Here is a 27,159-nt window from a genome sequence, read left to right as displayed (position 1 = left end):
AAGTAGGCCGGCCTCTACAATTGCTCTTTTACAGATATCTGAAAAATAGTGGTGTGCTCAAATCCATACAATGAGCCCAGAACAGAGGTAAAATCTACAATTACTACTATTACAATAAATATTTATATTCCACTCGTCAACAAAATTTTCCAAAGCAGTTTAAATAGAGAAATAAATAAATAAGATGGATCCCAGTCCCCAAAGGGCTCACAATCTAAAAAGAAACATGAGATAGACACCAGCAACAGTCACTGGAGGGGTACTGTGCAGGGGGTTGATAAGGTTAGTTGAATCTGAATCCTATCATCTAGAATCAAGTCTAATGCAGCTAGTAGTGTACATAAATATTAAGTATATAAGTAGTGAAGCATAAATATTCTGGGAAAGGCACAACTACAATTCATTAGTTAAGCTTGAGATAACTATTTAATCTTTGGGTTAAAATGGAAACATTTAATGTTTAAGGGAGGCCGAAATCAAGGTATTGTGAACAGTTCCAAACTAGCTGGCGAAACCTCACTGGTTACATATGCCTGAAGGAGGAAGTGTCCCATTTAAAATCTTGCTAAATGAGCTGTGCAATTGTGGCATTGTAAGGAGGAAAGCAAGTTAATATCTTAGAAATGCATGTAGGTTTGGCAGCTTGTTAATTTGGGTATTGTGCTTCCTTCAGTTTGCCCAGCCATCCTATTTTCTTGGGGCTTCTAGCAAATATTTGCCATTTCACAGGTGTTCTAGAACTCCCCACCACCATTTTGAAAACAGCCTGAGTTTAAGCCTAACCAAAAACAGAAGGGAGAAGTCGGGGAGGAGATGCAGACAGAAGGGCAAAGAAAAGCAGAGAGTCTTGTCAATATACACCAGTTAATCAAGTTACATATAAGTGGTTGTGAAAGCAAGTTTCACAAATTAAACTACCAATGGCTAGATCAAAGCAGTCTCATTATTAATCTCCCTTCTCTCTTCAGTTAAGGAGGTTATGGACCCCTAGCCTAAATCTGGAAAAAGTTCTATCCTAAAATTAATGTAGCATATTTTTATCTCATTGGTCTTTGACAGTATCATCAGTTCTTCCACTATACATGATGCAAAAAGTAAACTGCACAGGGGCGTAACTATAATAGGGCAAGGGGAGACAGTTGTCTGGGGGCCCACTGCCTTGGGGGGGGCCCCAGAGGCAAGTCACATGATTGATTCCCCCAGCCATGCACTCGCCCAGGCTTCCTTCAGTTGTATTCATCCTCCGAAATTGATGTGAGTGTTAAGACCTGGAGCTACCAGAACAGCATGTCTTTCTTAGTACCATTAAATGACTTGCATCGTCCACAATTTGCAAAACCTTTTACAAAATAATTTAGGATGATATTCTATTTTCACTATTCAGCCTCATTTAAGATTTCTTTACTTCATGAGCTGAGCTTCAGTGAGGGGGGGCATTTTAAAATCTTGTCTCTGGGCCCACTCCAACCTTGCTACACCCCTGAAACTGCATGTACCGTGAGGTCTTCTGCTGTTTGAACCCCGCTGCTGGCTGATTTATGGAGAAGCTATCTACAAGGCCTCCATTAACCTTTCAAACTAGCTGGCAGAAGAGCATCAGTTACAAATGCCTGAAGGCACAAACATTCCATTTAAAATCCTGCTAAATGAACTGGACATGCAAGTCAGTAGTTCTGTTAATGCTGTATTCTACTTGGAGTGATAACAGAACTTAATATCTATATCCCTATCATATAGTTTCACCCACTACTCTTTCCCTACTTATCTCTTCTGTCTCCAAACTGAGGAGCTGTGTTCAGAGGCAGAGCTGCCATTGAGCAAACAGTTTCAAAGAACCCGGGCTGCCGCCAATCAGGGGCCGCACCTTGTGGACCCAACATGCCCCCACGTCTGACGTCAGACACGGGGAAGGACATTATTTCGCTCCCAATTGCGCTGTGCGGCCCCGTTTTGAAACAAAATCTGCCAAAACAGCCGTAACAGCTCTCCCTGCCTTTAAAGTGCAGGCCGATCTCCCTTCTAAACAGGGCTGCACAGCCCCGTTTGGGAGACCACACCCCCGCATCTGACATCAGATAGAGGGGTGTGGCTAAGATGCAGGGGGCTAGGCCAGCAGGTCACGGCAGCAGCCGAACACGGGCCACCATCAGCCTTGCTCCACGCCTAGTTGTGTTCTAATCATATGAACACATCAGGGGTGTATACTATGAGATAATGATGCAGTTACTGATCCTTTCTAAAAATATATCCTATCACTATTACTCTTCCCCACATTACTGAAGAAACTACTTTGGTGAAAGTCAATACCTATGATGAGATTTTCTAAGCCTCTTTGAGGTATGAGCCTTCATAAGGAAGGTTCCTAGAAACCTTCACAATAATTTGACTAGTCTCCCTTCTTCCATGTGCTGACTGACATCTCTAACACCAGTAGCAATCAGCACTCAATCTCTAATATCAGAACTAGCCAAGCCAGAGAGTTCTACGCTGCTTCCAGCTCAGCCAGATGTTCCACGACAAGTGAGAGCGCACTGGAGTCCCCTGTGATGGCCCAGAAGACTCCAATGCACTGAAGCCTGCATGCCCACCGTATTCTCATTGGCAATCTTGTGCTTTGCTCGTGTAAGGCTCAACCACATCTTAGGCTTAGTGCTCTGCAGCAAAAGACTGGTAGTAGAAAGGCTAAAACTGAACAGATACAACTGGAGTAAAGAAGTGTTCTCTGTTGGCTTTGCAAGAATATATATTTTCCCCCAAGAGGAAAAGCAAGCAAGCTGTAGAAAATATTCCCATTTTGTTGCATCTTAACCTGTTTTAGCAGCGTGCAATGCTCTTAGGAAGCTCAAGTTTGAACTTCCCAGCTGAATAAGAGCAATTTCAAGAAGAAAATGTTCAGTTATAACACCATAACATTCCTTAACAAATACTTTCCATAGCCCTTTAAGAATATCGTAACTGTACATTATTTTGGTCACAACATGCACAATACAAACACAGAACAGAGTAATATTCAGGGGCTTTATAAAACTACAGGCTGGGCAAAGGCCAACTCCTAGGGTACTTTAAATGCTGCAGTCTGTCTTGAAAATCGCCAGCAGTTTCCCTAGCTAAGCAACATTTTTAATTAAGCCATCCAGCTGTGTGCACAGCTAGTAAGTGGATCAGTGAACACAGACTACTCAACACTTCCTATTAAGAAAAAGTCAAAATTAGACATTCTACAATTTAATTCTGTAAACAGGAAGGAGGAGTGAAAATCCTCTTGGGATGAGTTTTGGTTGAAAACACACCACCAACATAAAACTGATTTCACATCAGGCAACAAGCTACACAAGTGTGTTAAACTTGTGGCCATAAAAGGGAAAGATGTTGCCACAGCCCTGTCACAGAGCTGAACAATTGTTCACTTTGAAATCACAGAGCACCAAGAATTAGGGAGGTGCACGAACCGGCAGACGGCCAGTTCGGCGGTGGGGGGTCTACCTTTTAGCAGGAAGAAGGGTGCTCTTACTTATATACACACACACACACACACACACACACACACACACACACACACACACACACACACACCCCATGCCGCTTCCCCCACCAGTACTGTGCCGAAAATCACCAGCAGGGGGCAGCAGCATACCCTCTTGCCACCCTGGTTAGTGTCAGACCTGAAGTGGCCAGTGCGTGTGCGCACATCGCAACAATTTAAAGGCTTCCAGATTCCAATCTCAAAGAGACCCGCATATATTTAGAACAAGACACGGTGAAGAGGCTGCTGCAAAAATATTTATGTATTTACATTAATGTATTCACTTGTTTGACCCAAATATTAGAAATATATATAGAGAAGGAAATATACTCAGGACACCTACAGGTAACTAAATACAATTAAAGGTAAACTAATGAGTTTAAATCAGGGCTACGCAACTTCGGCCCTCCTGCAGATGCTGGCCTATAATCCCCATAATCTCTGGCTATTGGCTGCTGTGGCAGGGGATTATGGGAGTTGTAGTCCAAAAACAGATGGGGGGCCCTAAGTTGAGCAGGTCTGGTTTAGATGTTCTAAGAATTGTGGGTATATAGATTGTTTGGAAGTTTACTGAATTTATTTATATACCACCCAAAATTAATGTCTTCATTTATATGAAATTCAACAAAATTAAGATGCTAAAACATTAATAAATTTTAACTTCTAAAACAATGAAGCTATTCCCATGTTTGCCCAAAAGCGGGCTAAGGGAGTCCAGCCTGCTTTGGGGCAACCATGTGCTGCAACAGGAGCTGTACAGCTCCCAGCAGCTAGCCTCACTAAATCCCCCTCCCCTTAAATGAGGTTAATGGAGTGATTGCTTCATTAACCTAGTTTTTTTGTTTGTATCTCGCCGCAGCATGCAGCGACACATGAGTAGACTCTCGACCAGGAGGCTGCAAGCAGCCTCCCGGGCTCGGGGGTCTCTCCAGGATGCCCCACACACTTACACAGGGCAGCTTGGAACTTCCAGGGGGGCTGCACAGCCCCCGATCCCCACAGCCCCCACCAGCTCCATGATGGAGCTGGCAGCCATGAGCGGCTGCTCATCTGCGGGGAGAGTGAGCTAAGCCCGCTCTCCCCGCAAAACCCTGTCAGGCGCTTCACACGTGTCGTGTGAAGCACCTCAATGTTAAAAACTGTAAGTCTAATTAAAAGCCTGGGTGAACAAATGTGTCTTCACTGCCTTTTTAAAAGTTCAACCTCACTGTTGTGAGGTTGTTTATTTCAAGAAATGGATGTAGCTGGCATATCAGCAAAAGCTGACAGAGAGCACCTCTGGCCATGGCCTCAACCTGGGACATCAGAGAGAGGTTTGGACCTAGAATTACTCCCAGACTACGTACCTGTTCCTTCTGGGGAAGTGTGACCTCCATCTTGAACCAACAGCTCAATATAGTCTTCTGAGCTCTGACCCCACACAATAAGTACCTCTGGCTTATCTGGATTCAGTCTCAGTTTGTTATCCCTCATCCAGCCAATCACCGACTCCAGGCAGGCAGGTTATGCCTTTTCCTGATGATACTGACATGGAGGAATAGATCTGGGCGTCATCAGCATACTGATAATACTGTGTACCTAATTTCCTGATGATCTCTCCCAGAGGTTTCAGGTAGATCAGTGTTCCCTCAGTCTAAGGCATACGCATGCACATAAGTTTTTTTGACGTGCACTCTGTTAATTTTAGATCCCGCCCCACTTTGAATGCGTATGTGCAAACACTGCCTTGATGCTGATGCCCAAAACAAAACTCATTTCGCACACAGATGTAGATGTTAAACATCACTGGAGACAATATGGAGGCCTGAGCGACACCATATGAAAATTCAGATTTTGAAGAGCAACAGTCTCCATGGGACACCATCTGGAATCTGCCCAATAGAACATAAGATCATAAGAACATAAGAACAGCCCTGCTGGATCAGGCTCATGGCCCATCTAGTCCAGCATCCTGTTTCGCACAGTGGCCCACCAGATGCCGCTGGAAGCCACAGGCAGGAGTTGAGGGCGTGCCCTCTCTCCTGCCATTACTCCCCTGCAACTGGTAGTCAGAGGCACACCCTTGAGGCTGGAGGTGGCTCACAGCCCTCTGACTAGTAGCCATTGATAGACCTCTCCTCCATGAAGTCATCCAAACCCCTCTTAAAGCCATCCAGGTTGTTGGCCGTCACCACATCCTGTGGCAGAGAGTTCCACAAGTGGATCACGCGTTGTGTGAAAAAGTACTTCCATTTGTTGGTCCTAGACCTCCTGGCAATCAATTTCATGGAGTGACCCCTGGTTCTAATGTTGTGTGAGAGGGAAAAGAATCTCTCTCTCTCCACTTTCTCCACGCCATGCATGATTTTATAGACCTCTATCATGTCTCCCCGCAGTCGTCTTTTTTCTAAACTAAAAAGCTCCAGGTGTTGTAGTCTTGCCTCATAAGAAAGGTGCTCTAGGCCCCTGATCATCTTGGTTGCCCTCTTCTCTACCTTCTCCAGTTCAACAATGTCCTTTTTTAGATGACCAGAATTGTACGCAGTACTCCAAGTGTGGTCGCACCATAGTTTTGTATAAGGGCATTATAATGTTAGCCGTTTTATTTTCAATCCCCTTCCTAATGATCCCTAGCATGGAATTGGCCTTTTTCACAGCTGCCGCACATTGAATAGACACTTTCAACGAGCTGTCAACCACAACCCCAAGATCCCTCTCCTGGTCCGTCACCGACAGCTCGGATCCCATCAGCGTATACATGAATTTGGGGTTTTTCGTCCCAATGTGCATCACTTTACACTTGCTAACATTGAACCGCATTTGCCATTTTGTCGCCCACTCCCCCAGTTTGGAGAGATCCTTTTGGAGCTGCTCACAATCCGTTTTGGATTTCACTACCCGGAAGAGTTTGGTATCTTCTGCAAATTTGTGACCCGCGTGTTGACCGCACGGTGACTTGCCTGCATGGTGCGAAGGTTGCGGACATTACGCAGCGTCTAGACAGGGTCCTAGGCAGTGCGGGGAAGGAGACAGCTGTCGTGGTGCACGTCGGCACCAACGATGTGGGGAAATGAAGTCAGGAGGTCCTGGAAGCCAAATTTAGGCTGATAGGTAGCATTTTAAAATCCAGGACCCCCAAGGTAGCATTCTCAGAAATGCTACCTGTTCCACGCACAAGTACAGTGAGACAGGCAGAGCTGAGGGGTTTCAATGCGTGGATGAGACGTTGGTGCCGGGAGGAGGGGTTTAGATTTGTTAGGCACTGGAACACATTTTGGGGCAAGCAAGGCCTGTACAAAAGGGACGGGCTGCACTTGAACCAAGATGGAACCAGACTGCTGGCGCTTAAAATCAAAAAGGTTGCAGAGCAGCTTTTAAAATGACACCTGGGGAACAGCCAATGGGAGCTGGGCACTATCCCGTTTGGCAAAAGGCATCCTTTAAAGTGTGAGGCTGCAAAGAATTCAAATAAAACAGATGGGGACGGAGCAGAACCGCATAAAGAGCAGACGGGAGCCTGTGCCAGTAGGTCAAAGAGTCAAAGGAATAGCATACATCAGGGGAAAGATTCAGTGTATAGGTGCTTGTATGCCAATGCCAGAAGCTTCCGAGCCAAGATGGGTAAGCTGGAGTGCTTGGTTGCTAACGCAGAAATAGACATAGTGGGCATAACAGAAACATGGTGGAACAGTGAGAACCGGTGGGACACTATTATCCCTGGGTATAAACTCTATAGGAAGGACAGGGAGGGTCGCCTTGGAGGAGGGGTAGCACTGTATGTTAAAGAAGGGATAGAATCTAACAAGCTAGAAAACCTAGGTGCACTGGAGTCCTCCACAGAAACCCTATGGGTGACTATACAAGGCCGGAAAGGAATCGTGCTACTGGGGACATGCTATCGCCCTCCGGATCAAAATGCCGACAGTGACTGGGAGTTGCAGGAGGAAATCAGGGAGGCTTCAAGGAGAGGCAGGGCTGTAATTATGGGTGATTTCAACAACCCACACATAGACTGGGTAAATTCACATTCAAGTCAGGACAAAGAGGTCAAATTTCTAGATACGCTAAATGACTCTGCCTTAGAACAGTTGGTCATGGAACCGACCAGAGAGAAGGCGACCTTGGATCTAATTCTGAGTGACACCCAGGACCTGGTGCGTGATGTCAGTGTCATCGACCCTTTAGGGAACAGTGACCACAGTGCCATCAAATTCAGCATACATGCGGGGAGAGAATCACCAAGGAAGTAAAACACAGACATTTTAAATTTCAAAAGAGGAAACTTCTCCAAAATGAGGAGTATGGTGAAAAGAAAGCTGAGGGGGGAAATCAGGAGAGTCACTTCGCTCCAGAGTGCATGGCGTTTACTCAAAACCACAATACTAGAAGCCCAGTTAGATTGTATACCCAAAAGGAGGAAAGGTTCCACTACGTCCAGGAGGATGCCAGCATGGCTAACAGGTACCGTCAAGGAAGCCATAAAAGGGAAGAAGACTTCCTTCCGAAATTGGAAGTCCTGTCCAAACGAAAAGAACAGAAAGGAACACAAACTCTGGCAAAAGAAATGCAAGGTGACAATAAGGGAGGCAAAAAGAGAGTTTGAGGAACATTTAGCCAAAAGCATCAAGGGGAATAACAAAAACTTCTTTAAGTACATCAGAAGCAGGAAACCTGCCAGGATGGCGGTTGGGCCATTAGACAATGAGGGAGTGAAAGGGATTATTAAGGAGGATATGGAGGTTGCAGAGAAACTGAATGAGTTCTTTGCGTTTGTCTTCATGGCAGAGGATACTGAGCATATACCTGTTCCTGAACCAGGCTTTTCAGGGATGGAGGCTAGAGAGCTGAGTCTGATAGAAGTGACAAGGGATGATGTTCTAAACTGTCTGGAAAAACTGAAAGCTAACAAATCACCAGGGCTGGATGGCATCCATCCAAGAGTCCTCAAAGAACTCAAATGTTAAATTGCCGACCTCCTTGCTAAAATATTTAACTTATCCCTGAAATCGGGCTCTGTACCAGAGGACTGGAGAGTAGCAAATGTAACACCAATTTTCAAAAAGGGATCCAGGGGCAATCCGGGAGATTACAGGCCGGTTAGCCTAACGCCCGTTCCAGGCAAATTGATGGAAAGCATCCTCAAGGATAAAATTGTAAAGCACCTAGAAGAACAGGCCCTGCTGGGAGTGAGCCAGCATGGCTTCCGCAAAGGTAAATCTTGCCTCACCAACCTTTTGGACTTCTTTGAGAGTGTCAACAAGTATGTGGATAAAGGTGATCCACTTGAGATAGTCTACCAGGACTTCCAAAAAGCTTTTGACAAAGTTCCTCATCAAAGACTCCTGAGGAAACTTAGCTGTCATGGGATAAAGGGACAAGTACATGTGTGGATTGCTAACTGGTTGAAAGACAGGAAACAGAGGGTAGGTATAAATGGAGAGTTTTCACAATGGAGGGAAGTAAGAAGTGGGGTCCCCCGGGGATCTGTACTGGGACCGGTGCTTTTTAATTTATTCATAAATGATCTAGAAGCAGGGGTAAGCAGTGATGTGGCCAAATTTGCAGATGATACCAAACTCTTCCGGGTAGTGAAATCCAAAACGGATTGTGAGCAGCTCCAAAAAGGATCTCTCCAAACTGGGGGAGTGGGCGACAAAATGGCAAATGCGGTGACAAGTGTAAAGCAAGTGTAAAGCAAGTGTAAAGTGATGCACATTGGGACGAAAAACCCCAACTTCAAGTATACGCTGATGGGATCCGAGCTGTCGGTGACGGACCAGGAGAGGGATCTTGGGGTTGTGGTTGACAGCTCGTTGAAAGTGTCTATTCAATGTGCGGCAGCTGTGAAAAAGGCAAATTCCATGCTAGGGATCATTAGGAAGGGGATTGAAAATAAAACGGCTAACTTTATAATGCCCTTATACAAAACTATGGTGCGACCACACTTGGAGTACTGCGTACAATTCTGGTCACCACATCTTAAAAAGGATATTGTTGAACTGGAGAAGGTAGAGAAGAGGGCAACCAAGATGATCAGGGGCCTAGAGCACCTTTCTTATGAGGCAAGACTACAACACCTGGGGCTTTTTACTTTAGAAAAAAGACGTCTGCGGGGAGACATGATAGAGGTCTATAAAATCATGCATGGTGTGGAGAAAGTGGAGAGAGAGAGATTCTTTTCCCTCTCACACAACACTAGAACCAGGGGTCACTCCATGAAATTGATTGCCAGGACGTCTAGGACCAACAAACGGAAGTACTTTTTCACACAACGCATGATCCACTTGTGGAACTCTCTGCCACAGGATGTGGTGACGGCCAACAACCTGGATGGCTTTAAAAGGGGTTTGGATGACTTCATGGAGGAGTGGTCCATCAATGGCTACTAGTCAGAGGGCTCAAAGGCAGGGTCCCTCTGACTACCAGTTGCGGGGGAGTAATGGCAGGAGAGGGGGCACGCCCTCAACTCCTGCCTGTGGCTTCCAGCGGCATCTGGTGGGCCACTGTGCGAAACAGGATGCTGGATCAGGCCGTGGGCCTGATCCAGCAGGGCTGTTCTTATGTACTATCCTTTAGGAGAGCCCTTAAAACCTATCTGTTTGGCCTGGCCTTTCAGGGTTTTTAATCAGTTTTTAATTGTTTTAATGTTAACCTGGTTTCCAGGGTTTTAACTGTTTTGATAGTTTAATTGTTTTTAAGTTGTTTTAAATTGGTATTTATATTTGTATCTCTGTTTTAATTGTTTTTAATGTTTTCTTTTTCGATTGTAAACCGCCCTGAGCCATTTCGGAAGGGCAGTATGAAAATCAAATAAATAAATAAATAAATAAGATGCTCTCTTAAATGCCCAAGGCCTAAGCCGTTAAGGGCTTTATAAGTTATAACTAGCACTTTGTATTTTGCCAGAAACCTATTGGCAGCCAGTGAAGCTCCATCAGCAGAGGAGTAATGTGTTCTCTCCAATCACATTGCGGATCACATTCTGGCTGCCGCATTCTGAACCAAATGGAGATTCCGGACTACGTACAAAGGCAGCCCCACGTAGAGCGCATTACAGAAGTCAAGTCTGGAGGTTATCAACAAATGTACCACTGATTTGAGGTCATTGATCTCGATAAACGGGCACAGCTGGCGTATCAGTCAAAGCTGATAGAAAGCACCTCTGGCCACCGCCTCAACCCGAGAAATCAAGGAGAGGTGTGAATCCAGAAGTACTCCCAGACTGCGGACCTGGTCCTTTTGGGGAAGTGTGAACCATTCTAGAACAGGTAGATCAAGACTGTCTCTGGAGTTCTGACCCCGCACAATAAGTACTTCCATCTTATCTGGATTCAGCTTCAGTTTATTCTCCCTCATCCAGCCCATTACTGCTTCCAGGCAAGCATTCAGAGAGGATATGCCAGCTCCTGAAGAAGTTGGCACAGAGAAAGAGATCTGGGTGTCATCAGCGTACTGGTAACACCCGGCTCCAAATTCCCTGATGATCTCTCCCAGCAGTTTCATGTAGATGTTAAAAAGCACTGGATCAAGTACGAAGCCTTGAGGGACGCCATGCTTAAGCTCAGATTTAGAAGAGCAACAATCTCCAATCGACACCATCTGGAACCTGTCCAAGAGGTAAGAGCGGAACCCCTGTAAAACAGTGCTTCCCACCCACAACACTCTCAGATGTTCCAGAAGGATACTATGGTCGATAGTATCGAAAGCTGCCTAGAGGTCCAAAAGGACCAACAGAGCCACACTTCCTCTGTCAATTCCCCATTGGAGATCATCCATCAGGCCGACCAAGGCAGTCTCCACCCCGTAGCCCACTCAAAAACCAGTTTGAAATGGGTCTAGATAATCAGTTTCCTCCAAGACTGCCTGGAGACCACATTTTAAGAACAAACTATAGTTTCCCACTACATATCAATATGGAGAACTGCAATTTGCTTATTAGGTAGAATTGGAATAAGCCAGGATATCAATTCATGGATTGATCCTGGCTTTATATAGTGTCTTGTTTCAACTCTTAGTTAGTTAAACTGCAGTTCTGACTTCCCAGAGTCTCAGTTCACACAAACGCAAGTGAAATAATAAAAGATTATCAAACATGATAAACTACTATTCAAGCCTGAGTCTGGAGGGAAGAGTTCACCGCCGTCTGCGGAACAGAAATTTTTGAAGGGGCTACTGCCGCTTGTGAGGACTTGATCGCCTGTTCCCAGAGCCAAGATCGAAGGTGGGAGGTGCAGTTTTTTCTAGCTTGCTTAGTAAATTTAGCACAGCGGGGGCAAGCGTTGACCTTGTGGGCCTCTCCAAGGCAAAACAGGCAGCAACTGTGTATGTCAGTGGAGGAGTTTAGCCCTGCACCGGACACAAAATTTAAAAGTGACCTTACTGGCCATTAAGAAAGCCCAAAGGCCTAGACCTGGTGCCCTAAGGGCAGGAGCAACTAAAAACTCAAAAGAGAAAGGCAGATACAACTGAACTAAAAGAGAGAGAGAGAGAGAGAGAGAGAGAGAGAGGAGGTAGTAAAACTACAAATATAATAAAGAAGGTTTCTGTTTGTTTTCAGCTTGGAGCAACACACAGAGGTGGCGCTCTGTCGGCAGCAGTGTTCCCTCTAAGGCGTGCACCCATGTGTGCACTCACAAGTTTTTTGATGTCCGCTCAGTTAGTTTTAGATACCACTCAGGTTTAATCAGGAAGAACCCACTCTGAATGCATATGCGCACACACTGCCTTTTACTGCTGCCCAGAACAAAACTCATTCTGCACAGGGATGAAAAAACATTATAGAGAACACTGGTCAGCGGATGAAGAAAGACTGAGGAGAACTTCTGGGACACAAGCGTACTGCACCAGAGGGGCTGGGGCTACCACCCATTTCAGAGATAAGAATTTTAGCTTGGAAATAATCTGATGAGGTTTTTGCGCAGGCACAAATTACAATCATGTTGAGCACAGAGTACACGTTGAAGAACTGATGTGGATTTGAAACCAGTTCTGAACTCTGGTCTCAAATCCAGATGCTCCACAATGCCTCTTTTAAACCATTATTTTTACAAAGATAACTTCGTCTTATGGAGACACCAGTAAATCAACCATTCTCTTAGAAATTACTTAATTAGTTATCTATCCAACTGAGTTATGAGCAATTCCAAAAGACTGAATCATGTCAGTCTTTTCTAGCTACACAATAACCCTATTTAATGAAAAAAAACTTTTCTAAACTTTCAAGGCTTGTACTTCTGTTATTGTTTAAAAAAAATCAAAGCGTTCTTGAAAATACTATTTCGTTTAAAGCTCAAATATCCCATTAACATTTTTGTATTACCTATACTGAAAAATGAATGCCTTGAAGCTTCTATTAACGGAAGCATTTTTCATCTCAGGTGAAAACTTTCTTAGTCATGCACATCAGAATCTAAATCTTTCCCCAGAACTGGAGTATTTATTAAAACAAAATTCCAGACTAACCTGAATTGCCTTTTGCCAAGTACTTGTCCCTTGCATAAATGACAGAATCCAGCATTGATTCAAAAAGAAGAAAATAGCCCTGTAAATTGAAAGAGACAATGTTAGAATAATGTTTGGGTTCAAAAGTTTTTGTATGCTTTAGTAGTTCTCCTGTTCTATATTAAATTGGTGCTACCTCCTCTAAAATAGTATAGCAATCACTTTCACGTGAACTTTACTCTCATAATTGTTAGTGGAATACTGCAGAGCAAAATATTTGAATAGAATACTACTGTACTACTACTACTACTACTACTACTACTACAAGTAGTAGTAGTAGTATACAGCTCTAATAAGTTGCTAATATCTCCTATGCATATGCATTCCATAGTTGAATCTGTACCACCTATATCTTTTTCATATACTTTGTATAGTATCCAGTGAGCGAAGCACTATGAAACAAAATTATACATACTAGCTGAACCCAGAGTGTTTGTGTGCTAGAACTTTGTTGCTCTGCTTGCCCCCTGCCGCAGCCTTTATTGCTCAGTGTAAGCCACCCTCTCCCCGCTGCTCGCTCACCTGCCCGCCCCCGCACCGCTCGCTTGCCCACCCCCTCCCCTCCCTTGCCCCCTTCCCCATTTGTTTGAAACAAACTAACAGGAGAAGGGGGAGATTTTGAGGGACTGGTTTTTCTTGAGGGGAGAAGTCCGTGTGTGTGTGTGTGTGTGTGTGTGTGTGTGTGTGTGTGTGTGTGTGTGTTTTTCCAGGGCTTGCTTTGGGTGCTATGTGGCTTTCAGTTTTTGTTTTCTCTTGCCTAGTAAGAGGCAGTGGGAGGAGTCAGCTAGGGCTGTGAGGTGAGCTACACCTGGTGGAAGGGGCTGCATTCTTGCTGAATCACATTCCTTTTCAGTTTGAAGCCTACTCTCTATGATGAGGCAAAGGCCAGGGAGCTTAGCAGAGATTAGTGAACAGGGATCAGCAAACAGGGTCATTGGAGCTTTGCATGGAGTTTAGCATGGAAGTGTGAAGGGGAGTTTGAAAGGAGGCCCCTTGACAGCAAGGAGACCAGCGGGAAGAAAAGGTAAGTCTTCCATATTCTCAGGAAAGAACGTTTAAACTGTTGAATAGCTTACAACTACAGCTAAGGCCTAACTTTCAAATAACAATCTCCAAACACTCTAAACAGCCAACAAAACCAGTTATGAAGATAGAAAGCCAGAAGGGGAGGGGGCGTTTCCCAGTGTATTGCACTGAGTGCTGTATGTTTGACTATTTGCTCAACGGGCAGAAGTCATGGGTGTGTGCTCAGTGCAAGGAGCTCCTGGCTCTCGGAACAAGTTTGTTCCCTTAAAACCAGATCTTTGAGCAGATCTGGAGAAGCTCAAAGAGTCAGATAGTTATGTCAGAAGGACAAGACTTTCAAGGATGTGATCAAGGCATCCCACTCCCAGGCTGATGGCTCCTCTGCTGTTAGGGAGAATAAAGGTCTAGGGGAAGGAAAACATCATTCTGAGAAAGAGGAAAATGCTCCCTTAGAAAGGACCCCTTCAATGAATGATAAGCCCATGTAATCTTGCACAGGGAATACTCCTCCAGGGGGTGGGGGCCTCCTAGTACTAGGCGATTAGATCATTAGGGGTATAGAGAGATGGGTCTGTGACCCACATATAGACTGTACTTGCATATAGACTTGCCTCTCTGGTGCAAAGTTTGCGGACATCATGCGGCATCTAGATAGCCTGTTAAGCAGTGCTTGAGAGGTGTCAGCTGTCGTGGTGCACGTCGGCACCAATGATGTTGGTAAATGCAATTGGGCAGTCCTGGAAGCCAAATTTAGACAGGCAGAGCTGAGGGGTCTCAATGTATGGATGAGATGGTGGTGCTGGGAGGATGGGGTTTAGATTTGTTAGGCACTGGAATACATTTTGGACAAGATGAACCTGTACAGAAGGGATGGGCTTCACTTGAATCAAGATGGACCCAGACTTAAAATAAAAAAAAGCAGAGCACCTTTTGATGCCTGGGGGATAGCCGAAAGGAGCTGGGCGAATCCTGTTCAGCAAATGTTATCCCTTAAAGTGTGAGGGTGAAAATGATTCAGATAAAACTAAAGGGGAAAAGAGTAGAACCAGATAAAAAGCAAGCAGAAGGATGTGCCAGCCGGTCAAAGAGATCAAATTGCCAAGAACATATAGGTGCTTATATGCCAATGGCTAGAAGCCTCCAAGCCAAGATGGGCTAGCTGGAGTGCTTGGTTGCTAATTAAAACATAAAGTGGGCATAATGGAAACATGTGTAACAGTGAGAACCAGTGTGACATGGTTATTCCTGGATATAAACACTATAGGGAGGAGTGAATTGGGTGAGGTATAGCACTATATATTAAAGAAGGGATAGAATCTCACAAGCTAGAAAATCTAGGAAGACTAAAGTCATCCACAGAAGCTCTGTGGGTGACAATACAAGGCCTGAAAGGAAATGTGCCACTAGGGACATGCTATTGCCCTTCTGACCAAAATGCTGACAGTGACTAGGAATTGCAGAAGGAAAATCAGGAAAGTCACTTCGCTCAAGAATGCATGGAGATTATTTAACACCAAAATAATATAAGCTAATTTAGAATGTATACCAAAACGGGGGAAAGGTACCAGCAAGTATGGAAGAATGCCAGCATGGCTAACAAGTAAAGTCAAGTAAGTTAGAAAGCAGAAGAAGACTTCCTTCAGAAATTGGAAGGCCTGCCCAAATGAAGAGAACAGAAAGTAATACAAATGCTGGCAAAATAAATGCAAGGTGACAATAAGTGAGTATGAGGAACATTTAGATAAAAGCACCAAGCGGGAATAACAAGAACATCTTTGCTCACATACCTGTGCCTGAACTGAGTTTCTCAGGGACAGATGCTAAAGAACTTAGAGGTGATGAAAGGTGACATTCTAAACTGTCTGGAAAAATTAAAAGTTAAATCACCAGGGCCAGATGGCATCCACCTAAGAGTCCTTAAATAACTCAAATATGGAATTGCCAACCTGTGTCGGCCCAGAGACCACTTGGGATAGGCCCATAGTTGTCATGGCCGCTATGAACTCCTGAGCTGCTCCAGACAACCCGGTCCTGAAGTGGATGTTGAAGTCCCCCAGCACCACAAGCCTGGGGCACTCCAACACCAATTCCGAGACCAGGTCCGTGAGCTCAGTTAGGGACTCTGTTGGGCAGTGGGGTGATCGGTACACCAACAGGAGTCCCAATCTATCTCTGGTCCCCAAGCGCAAGTACACATACTTGATATGATCAGACGTCCTGACAGGGATTCTGGTAAGGGAGATATTATCCTTAAAGACCACAGCCACTCCACCTCCCCGCCCACATTCCCTCACCTGCTCCTCAACAGAGTATCCTGGAGGGAGAAGCTGGGCCCAAACTGGGCCACCAGCCTCCCAACCAAGTCTCTGTAATACACACCAGGTCAGCCCCTTCATCCATGATCAAACCATGGATTACTTCAGATTTATTTTGGACTCACCTGGCGTTAAAGAGAAGCAAGGCAAGGCTCTGTGGGTAGTTGGCACTGCTCCCCAAGGTCAAAGAGCTGCCAGGCCAACTGGAAGGGAAAACAGCTATTAAGTTTCTGATTTCCCTTCCCCTGCAACAGCCAGCTGACCTGCCAACGTAATTTCTTCTATTCCCCACCACCACTGGAGTAGCTGCACCGAGACCAGTGGACATGCCCTCCCATCTCCAGATAGACTCTAAAACATTCAAAACAAATCTTACCCAAGCCTTATCTCAGCCACCCTCCAGCCCTAAAAATGATAAACCAGGAGGGTAGCCCTCGCCCTCGTTGCTCCCCAAAGGGGCGACCCCCTTTGGTGCCACCCCTTCAGTGGCTGCCCCACCACCACTGGCAGTCTCCTATGTAGCCCAGGGGCGGGCAGGTGGAAGCCCAGGACCCCAGTCCTGCCAACACTCAGCTGCAACAGAGCTGGCAGGCAGAAGTCCCACAGGCAGGCAGCAGCAGATGACAAACAGCAGAGGAGCCACACCCAGCACATGCTCTCACCCTGTGCCTCTTGCTGGTGGATGGTCTTCCTCCTCTTCTGGGCACGGGGAACAGGCAGCAGGCAGGTGAATTTGTGGTGTCAAGTATCATGACACAATTAAAGAGGAGTATTTGGCCATTTGCAAATTCCTCTTGGATTGTCTTGCCTTGCGTCTTTCTCCTTTTCACTCCAAGCATATGCCTTGGAAATGCTGAAGCACTCTGAAGCCTTTAATGCTTGCCAACACGGTTGATTTGATTTAAATCAAATCGATTTAAATCATGTTTAAATCGCTTTATAGAAGGACTCAATTTTAATGATTTAAATCACTAGTCAGGAAGATTCTGTTTAATCATCATTTTCTAGTAAAGAATATTCTTGTTTAATATAACTTCAGGACTGCATTAATATGTTCTGTTCACTTTTGTTTTTACTTTCTATTCCCCTCTCCTATCCCTTGAATTTATATCCAGACTCCTCCTCACTCAGATCTACTCCCTCCCCACAAATCCTCTCTTCATTTATTAACCTTCTTGATCTTTGCTGCTAAAGAGAGAGAACAAGGGCTTGACTATGTATGTGTGCACTGAATGTGCACTACTGCAGAATAAGATTGATCAGGTCTATTATCTCTCATCCCCATATATTGCTGTTAAAATGTTCATTGAATATAATTAGTAGTTATGATTAATATTCATGATGATATCTTTGACCTAGGTTTTAAAAAATGGATTTAAAAAAATTAAAATCTAATCTAAAAACAAAATCTGTTTTACATTTAAAAATCTGATACACACACACACACAAGATTTTTTATCAGCCCTGACTGCCACACATAATTTGAAGGTCTGATTTTCCACAGCCATAATGGCTATACTTTGAGATTGTAGCCATGCAATTTTCACACACACATTCAAATCAGCAAGGGTATAGGCATGCACAGATTCTCGACTTTAGGCATGCATGAGGTTGTTTGTCCATAGGCAAGTTCTCTGCATTCCAATGCCCTGCTAAAGAGCTGAGAATGGAAATTCTCAAAATTCTGTACCAGTTGTCAGATTTTATTGAATTCCACATACAGTGATGTAATTTCCTCCTATCAACCCCAGCCATCAAATGCCAGTCCAAATAAAGCAAATGTTTATGGACTGTAGTGAACAGATTGTGCTTTACAACACTGCCATTGCAAAATATCTACTGTACATTATAACAGTAGCCAAATAGTATTATCTGATTGTACTGGAAAGTTTTAAAAATGTTCCTGTACCCTAAATCAAACCAGCAAGATCTATTTGGAAAACAAACACCTACATTTACTCATAGTGGTGAATATCCAGGGGATGGGTGGGGACTGATAACGGTAAAGTGTGCCGTTAAGTCGATTTCGACTCCTGGCGCCCACAAAGCCCTGTGGTTTTATTTTCTGATCACTACTGCTGAAAGCATTGTTATTTTACTTTAACTGTTGTTGTTTTTCTCATTTGCTGTTTTAATTATTTCTATGTTTATCAGCAGCTCTGAGGTCCTTAGCAGGCAAAAAGGCAGACTACAAACAAAATAATCTTGCTGTTTTCCCACTGACCTTTTCCACCAGTTTGCTTCAGCAGGTTTTGTTCTTAAAACTCCATTCTCTCATACAATATTACATCCCTGTAAGTTACAGAGGAACCATCCCTCATATTGAATCAAGTCATTTATTACCGAATGCTTTGCTCTATGTGTGGTGCTCATCTCTAGTGTAATTTAGAATGTAATTTCACAGGCTACTGCCTCACCTGTAGGGGTGCCATCTGGAAAGAGAATTATACCTGACATTTTCTCCTATGATACTCTGGGACTCTCCTGCTTCCACACTGACAAGGTTCAGATTTTTTTTAAAAAAAAAAAACACAAAACCTGCATTAGCACCTTCAAAATTAATTACAGCAAAAGGTTCTACACCGCACAGTTTTGTGAGAGGAATATTAATGACAGGCTGTCAGCTAAACTAAGACATACAGATGACATGTTCACTATTGGATGAACTAAGAAAGGAAGTTATAACAGGATGTTTTAGAAAAATAGGCTTTGCCTCTCATGGAAGTATAATTTTCTTTACCAAAGTTATATATAATAAATATCAATGGGCATGTGATCATACTCCTGCAGTAGGATGTCAGGAAGTGTTCTATATATAAAGATACAGCGACACTGGAATCAAAATTAGATTGCCCTACTTACTAAACAATCTCGTAAAGCAAGATTATTAAATAAAAAGTTTTTAGCTTCACAGAAAGCCACTTGCTTCAAATGAAGATTCAACTGCTAAAAGCACAAAAGGCAAAATAAAAGCAGCCTTTAATAAAAGATAAGATCTGCCAAATAAGACTTAGTACCTCACAATATAAAGAAAATAGCCAAAATCCAGACTAAAGAAATAAATAATGTTGTGGGTAATGCTGTGCACACGCTACAACCAAGGAATGATTTCCAGAAATCTTGCCTTTCCTCAGAGGGCCTCTGTTAATTTTGAAAATATGTCCCTGAGGGCTGTGCAAACCTTTCAGATGAAAGGGGAAGTTGATGAAAATTGCTCCGCCCCTGTACTGCATCTGCAGCATTGCTACATCATTGCTTCATTAGTCTGGATGTCTGCCATCATATATAAATATATTCATGTTCATCATTTCACAAGAAGTCTGCTCCAGAATAACTGGCTACTTAATTAAAATAAAATCTGAATCTCCCAGGTCTCTATTGCTTCTTCGGCCTCACTGAAACTATACTGCGGTGATAGCAGAAGCCATAAGCAGCAAATTACCTTTCTGTTACTCTTGAAGCACAGCAATCCTGTCATTCTGTGCTTAGAAACTCTTTCGTCCCTTTAATTTAACTCCGTGGCCTGTAGCTTGCAGCCCTTAAACTTTCCCTCTCAGTTTCCTTTCCTTGGCCAGCCCTGCCAGCATTCCTCCTGAAGCACTGTCAAGTTTCAGAGCCTCTTTTCACCTGTTTCCTTTATCCTCTGCCCTTTTCTTCAGCCACTTCCTACTTCAGCTACCCTTCCCTCAGGTTCCTGCTTTAGACCACTGACAACAACAAAAATCACTTAAGAGGTTGAGGGGAATCTTGGGGGAAATAGTATGAATACAAAGGCAGCAATTTCCTTTCAACCAGTTCTTGAGTTAAATCCTAAAACTGCTATACAAGAAACTCGGGGAGCTTAATAGGTGGTTTGAGAGTGCTGTGGAGCCGCCAGAGAAATCTGGCTGGGACGCACACCTCTAGATGACAGACAGCCTATATCTAACAATACAGCTTGCAAACTGTTCTATATCATACAAAGACATAAAATGCTTCTGAAGTTAATACTTTGTTTCTTCCAAAACTTACCCTATCCATTAAGTTGGCACAAATATAAGATAAAATGATAATTTGGAAGAAGCAAATTCTTCCTCAAAGCCAGTATTCTGCATGTTCTGTAATCTGCACTCATTTCCTGTAGAAACATTTAAGCAATCTAGATATGTGAAAATATGTAAAGCTTCTGTGATTAAAAAACACTTCCTCCCAAGTGTACATAATACACATTGCATTATCTCTCTCTACAGATAAAATGAATATTCTGGAAATCTAACACCAGCACACTGCACAGATGCTCCCATTTCACAGTTAACTACTGTATGTAGAATTACTCTAATTACTGTAAAACATCATTACCTCTTAAAATTCTGTACCTCGAGGGAACTGAAGCACAATTCTGCCTGCATACAAAGCAGCCTTGTTCACAAAGCATGCTCACCTAGTTATATAGTACATCTCTCCAGCAATATGATATTCAAGGCCTGTTTCTCAGCTAGCAGACAAGTCATACACAATATATTTGAGCTTCTAAGATATTCTCAGTACTATTAAAGTGTAAGGGTAATTTGTACTTAAAGCTAGAGATGTAAAATTTCTAGAAATTTTGAACAAATGGAAAACACTCATTTCATCCGTAGATTTTTTTTTTTTTAAGAGAAAGAAAATTTTGGGGAAATTTGAAATATATACTTTATTTTTATATCAAATTTAAATATGCTTTACTGTTTTAAATACAGAAAAATTAACTATGATCAGCTTTGCTAGCATTCCTTAAATATTTGCTAGATATTCCTTAAATAAAACCCACCAAAAATGAAGGCATTCATAATTTCACATTTTATACCAAGCAACAACAACAATATCTTCTGCTAGAGATCAACCTGCATTTTGCTACAACCTGTGGTATCTGAACAGGTTTATCCTGAGGCCTAGGTATCTTAATGGACGAGTTGAACATGAGCCAGCAGTGTGATGCAGCTGCTAAAAAAAATGCTAAAGCAACCTTAGTCCACACTGACACACAGTTTCAAAATCACGAGAAGTAATTGTTCCATTCTATTTTGCACTGGTCAGAATTGGAACACTGTATCCAATTCTGGGCACTACATTTTCAGAAGAATGTTGATAAACTGGAATGGATTCAGAGGAGGGCAATGAAGATGGTGAGAGTGTATGGAAACCAAGTCCTGTGGGGAATGGTTGAAGGAGCTGGGTATGTTTATCTCGGAAAAGAGAAGATTAAGGGGAGATATGGCAGCCAAATATCTGAAGGACTATTACAGAAAGATTGGACTTGTTTGCTGTTGCTGTTGAGAGCAGGACTAGAACCAAAGGGTTGAAATTACAAGAAAGCAGACTTAGGCAAGATATTAAGAAGAATTCCCTAACTTAGACCTGTTTGACAGTAAAACAGTCTGCTGCATATAGTGGTGAGCTCTTCTTCTCTGGAGGTTTTCAAATAGCAACTGGACTATAAGCATTTGTTCAGGGATAATTTAATTTTTTTAATATTCCATACCTCCAGTATACTACTGTTCGAGATAGCTCACAAAGTAAAAACAGATAAAATATAATAATATAAAACAAATAAAATTAACAGAGTAACTAAAAACTGCTGTAGTAGTTTCCTGCACTGAGCAAGACCTCCAAGGTCCCTCCCAACTCTAAAATTCTACTATTCTAAGATCTAACATTTACTTCCCAGTACACAATGTACAACAGAAGGACTTGCATTAAAAAATGGTACAGAAGTACTATTATAGTAATTTGCATATTAACTACTGTTAATATGCAAATTACTATAATAGTAATTACTATAATTACTATATTAACTACTGTTAATATGCAAGTAAATACAGAAGGCAATGTGGTCTAGTTATAGCAATATAAATCTGTATGTGCAAAAGTAGATTTACTGCCTATATTACTATAAGAAAGCTATACCGGAGTACTTAAATACATTTATGTCAGATTTAGCTTGTCTAAACGCACACATTTTTAGACCTCTGTCAATTAACTAATGGATGAAAAAAGTGAAACAGCCTACAGTATTTACTATGACATGGCTGCCAGCCAAAAGACAAGAATAAATTCACTTATGAGAAATACTTATTCATCTAACCTCCAGGAGTTTAAGAAAGGAAGTAGATGTGTGACTGCATTCCCCCCACCCCTCAATACATTACTTAATAAAGTAAGAAATGTTTCCTTATGGTGCATTCTTTTATTTCACTGTTTTAAGAGACATTTTTCAAATAAATGGACCAGGACATTGCCTGCCATTCCTGTTAGTTTGCAAAGCTGGAAAACATACAATATCACCTAAATCTTATTGCAATTTGTATCTGGTTTTATATTTTCAAGAGTATCCACGCAAGTCTCAACTCTCCACATTATATTAATAATAATAATAACAACAACAATAATAACAACAACAATAAAAAATTCGATTTCTATACCGCCCTTCCAAAAATGGCTCAGGGCGGTTTACACAGAGAAATAACAAACAAATAAGATGGAAATAAGATGGCAAAGATCACTGTCCTAAGCCATATCCCAAGGAAGGAAGGAAGCTGATTGATAGTAATCCTGGTAGCAAAAGAAATAAAATGCTTTTATACCCAAGCTACAATATCAATATAATTTCATAAGCAAAACTGGGAATAACATGAACTCTAAAGTTTACATACTGCAATTCTTCCTACATCAGCCTATCCAAATAGGAAGCTCCTCATAATACAACAGTGATACCTACTGCCATATCACACCACCCTAAATAGCAATCCCATCTATCCAAGTTACACATTTCAGTCTGTCAACATGAGATAGGAAGTTGTCAAAGCTCTGCACACACTTGATCTTAGCCAAAAGGCTGAGAAGCTCACAATTTTTTAAGGAAGCCAGCTGCTTTCTGAAAAGTTGCTTCTGCTGACAACTGTTTATAAGAATCTGGACAAGATTCCTATGACACACTCAATTCTCTGTGACTTTTTTCCTTTAAAAGATATTAAGCAAGGAATATCAGAAAAGCTGCCACATTAACTCTTATGGAAACTTCATTAAAAGTTGGCTTGCTCATGCACTCAATAATGAATGCTAAAACCTCAACTTGTGGGGAAAAATATGATCATGTGTCTACGGACACATGGTCATATTTCTTTCACAAAGTGTCTTAGTTTGTATCTTTGACATTAGTCCTTCAGGATAATGTCTACAGGTTAAATCTGAATGAGTCAACAACTGGATAATTCCTCCCATGCACACATATGGATAATATCAATACGTTATTTGATCTAGAAAAGAGTCAATATTTTAAACACACTATGACTAAGATCATTTAGTTCAACATCAAATACTACTTTGATATGATCTAACCCATTTTAATTAATACACGGCATATTTGTGTCCTTACCATCCACTCAGATATGATAACATCCACTTTTTCAAAAGGCAAATCAACATCTTCAATTCTCCCTTTGATTAAAGAAATGGTATCTTCAAGTCCATTGAGTCTGTAAAACACAGTAATAGACATTTTATGCATTTCTAGTAAAGATTTACACTAACATGGTCTAACAGTAGCATCAGCATAACATTTCATAAGCATAATCAATGCAAGTTGTCATCACATCCTCCTCTCCAGCATACTGTTCTTCCATACTGCACAGAAATGGGATACCCAGAAAAGGCAATCCTTTTATGTAACACATATTTAACAGGAATGGTGTCTCTGGTGCTAGGAGGAGATCTGAGAACTCCTAGCACCAGAGATACCAGAAGTCCAAAATAGGTACTGAAAAACTAACTTGGATATCTGGTATCGTATGACTGCAGGAACCTTGAATTCCTTCTTCAAAGGAAAAAGCAAATGACCTGAGATATTCTAAAGCAGTTCTCACGAGCAGCCTAACCCAGGCTAGGGCAGCACCTAACCCTGCTCACGTGCAGTGGAAGGATCCATGTGGATCCCAGCACTGCCCACCCAACCTAACCCCACTTTGTAGCCTGGTCTTTAGCTGAGGTTAAAGGCACAAGGGAGCCCTTAACCCTGGTGCCGGCAAGGGGGGGGGGAGAGAACGAACAAACACACACACACTTGGGCTGCTCACAGTATTGCTCAGGTATATATGTTGCTGCTGCTGCTCACACACAGAGATGGGCACTTAGAGCTGATGTTCTCTCTAAAAGGGATTCCCAGATGTTGTTCACTACAACTCCCACAATCTCCAGCCAAAGACCACTGCAGCTGAGCATTGTAGTGAACAACATCTGGGAATCCTTTTTAGAGGCAACATTGCTTAGAGCCCCCATCTCCTGGGGGATTCCCCCAATGCACCGCGCTTCTTGTGAGGTGCATTGTGGGATACCTGGTGGCCAGCCTCTGAAGATCCATGCTGCTTGGTGCAGCGCGGATCATCTGGAAGCACAGTCCACTCTAGGCAACCTTTGTTTTATTGTCTGAGGGTTAGGTAGGTGAAACCCTGCCTCCCCACCCACCCACGCCATCCGAATGCCCTTTCTGTCTTACGCTTAGGTAGACAACTTTATTGACATATTCTCTGTCCAGAAACATACAATCTATACTAGAAATATAGTTCTAAACAATATTCTAGAGCTCCTGTGCTTGACAGGGTTTACCAATCTGTTCCTATGTTTACTCAGAAGTTGTTATTTATTTATTCTATTTCTATACCACCCTTCCAAAAATGGCTCAGGGCGGTTTACACAGAGAAAGAACAAATAAAATGGAACCCTGTCTCCAAAGGGCTCACAATCTAAAAAGAAACATAAAATAGATACCAGCAACAGTCACTGGAGGTACTGTGCTGGGAGTGGTAATTTACTTTCAAGCAAGCACTCTTAGGATTATAGCCTCAGCCCCCAATAAATGAAAGCAGGGCACCTGACCTGTTATCTGTGGTGCAACAGCTGGCACTTGCTCCTGAGATCTAAATGTTTCCATCTTGCAGCATCCTAAGAGAAATTAAGTGGCTCCAGGAACTGTAATACGTTTCTATGGCAAAATCACATAGTCCTGCCAAGTTCAGGACACTATTTCAACAGTCATAGCTCAAACCATGACATCTTCAGTTAATTTTTATGAATCCATGTTCTTGGTGTTCCATAAGTGACAATTCATGTAAGACCTACTTGAAGCTGCATAGCTGTGTTCAAGAAGCAAAGCAGCTATAGAAAACCTAATATATCACTAGCCATGGCTTCATCCTTTAAAAAAAACCTCAATTTCCCAGAAGCATTAGCAGCACTCAAGGACCAAATTTAATGAAATGTCAAAAATTTGACATTTTTGGCCATGCACAGACCTAGTAACGGGAAGTCACTAAAGAAAAGCAGTTGGATTTGGTGTCAGTTTCTTTTTCCTACTCAATTATGGTTTTGCACAATCTGAGGCTTGCAAAAATAAGCAGATAGTCTTAAAATTTACTCATACTTGCAGATAAATATCACTGTTGTCATAATAAATGCATTTTAATGCTCCAAGTGCTTGAGTAACTCAGTATTTTTTCCTTCATGTAAAGCTTCATTCCATAAGATTAGAGGCAAATGGAAAAAAACCAGTTTTGGGAAGGGTTATGGAAGAGGGGGAAATTTATAGCGAGACCCTTCCAACTTTCTCATTTATATTGAGCCAAAGATCTAGATATTCAAAACCTAGGGGGAAGTCCTGCTACTTCAATCTTATTGAATTCCATCTTTCTAACTGTTACTTCTTTAAGTCTCTATAGTACAGTGATTGCACTTAAATGATAAATGAAAACTTAACAAAATGATTTAACTTTAATAAAATTGGAGAGTCCCAAAAATGGTGCTTGCAGATAATACAATAATCATATAATGAAGTTATTTCTTTCCTTGTACTTTCAGTGACAATACCATCTACATGTGCAGTATTCCTGCTCAAGCATACAAGTATAGCACTAATTTCCTCTAAAAGATACTCTTTCACTTCATGTTTTTAAATAAAGCTGTGTTGCAATTTAATGGATAAACTTGAGATCCAATTTTAATGGCATTTACTTTCTCTGAAACCCACAGTATCAATCTTTCTTTCGTATGCCATTATTGCGACAGGTAGTAGAGAGGACAGAATAATTATTCACACCACTGAAATTTATTTCTTCACTATAATTGTTATCTGCGTCCTTTCTTCAAATTTGTTATCCCTATAGTCTCTCAACAGAACTCAGTAATCCCATGAAGAATTTAACATCTTTAGAGGACACACACTATGATGAAGGCAAGGTATATAGGTGAAAAGCTTCATGAACTCAACCATTTAATATTGAACATGATATGTTAATGGCTCACTGTGTTAAACAGGATGCTTGACTGGATGGGCCTTGGGCCAGATCCAGCACGGATGTTCTTATGATCTCACACAATTAGGATGTTCAAGCAATATGTATGTCAAAGAGTATTACTAGCACCCAAGCAGCAGTGATATACTAAACAAGTATTTGAAATTAAAAGTTCATTTACTCATTTTCTGTGTGATGCCTCCTTTGGACATGCTTCCATGACACTAAGGCGCAAAATCCACTGAACATGCTGCCTTTGGCATTACCAAACCAAAGAAAACGGGGAAATATTACACTGATGATGTGAATACATTCTTCGGGGACCCTGACACATACCTCAAGACTTCATACTGCTAGACTTCTGCATCTATACACTTTGGCTGTCTTGGATTCAATTTCAGCTTCAATTCCAGCATGGTCTGCCTGAGACTCTGATACAGTGAGACCAATTCTTCCCCAATGGACTTTAGTTTTATTGAATCTCCTCCTATTTTTTCTTGTTCTAAAGACTAGC

General features: G+C 42.3%; 1 protein-coding gene across 3 annotated transcripts in view; it reads right to left on the bottom strand.

Annotated features, from left to right (window-relative positions):
- PRMT3 (protein arginine methyltransferase 3) overlaps nucleotides 1–27,159 on the bottom strand; it is a 126,703-nt gene that overhangs the window by 64,606 nt on the left and 34,938 nt on the right. For all 3 annotated transcript variants that reach the window (XM_053272709.1, XM_053272725.1, XM_053272717.1), the window contains exons 10-11: nucleotides 23,738–23,837; nucleotides 12,965–13,043 (exon numbers count right to left, since the gene is read on the bottom strand). In XM_053272709.1, coding sequence (XP_053128684.1) covers nucleotides 12,965–13,043; nucleotides 23,738–23,837 — 179 coding nt within the window. The remainder of the gene's footprint in view (nucleotides 1–12,964; nucleotides 13,044–23,737; nucleotides 23,838–27,159) is intronic.

This window comes from Hemicordylus capensis, chromosome 1, assembly GCF_027244095.1.
Source record: "Hemicordylus capensis ecotype Gifberg chromosome 1, rHemCap1.1.pri, whole genome shotgun sequence".
In the NCBI taxonomy this organism is placed as follows: Eukaryota; Metazoa; Chordata; class Lepidosauria; order Squamata; family Cordylidae; genus Hemicordylus; species Hemicordylus capensis.
Note: the sequence above shows the minus strand (reverse complement) of the source record. Positions and strands in the feature narration are given on the sequence as shown.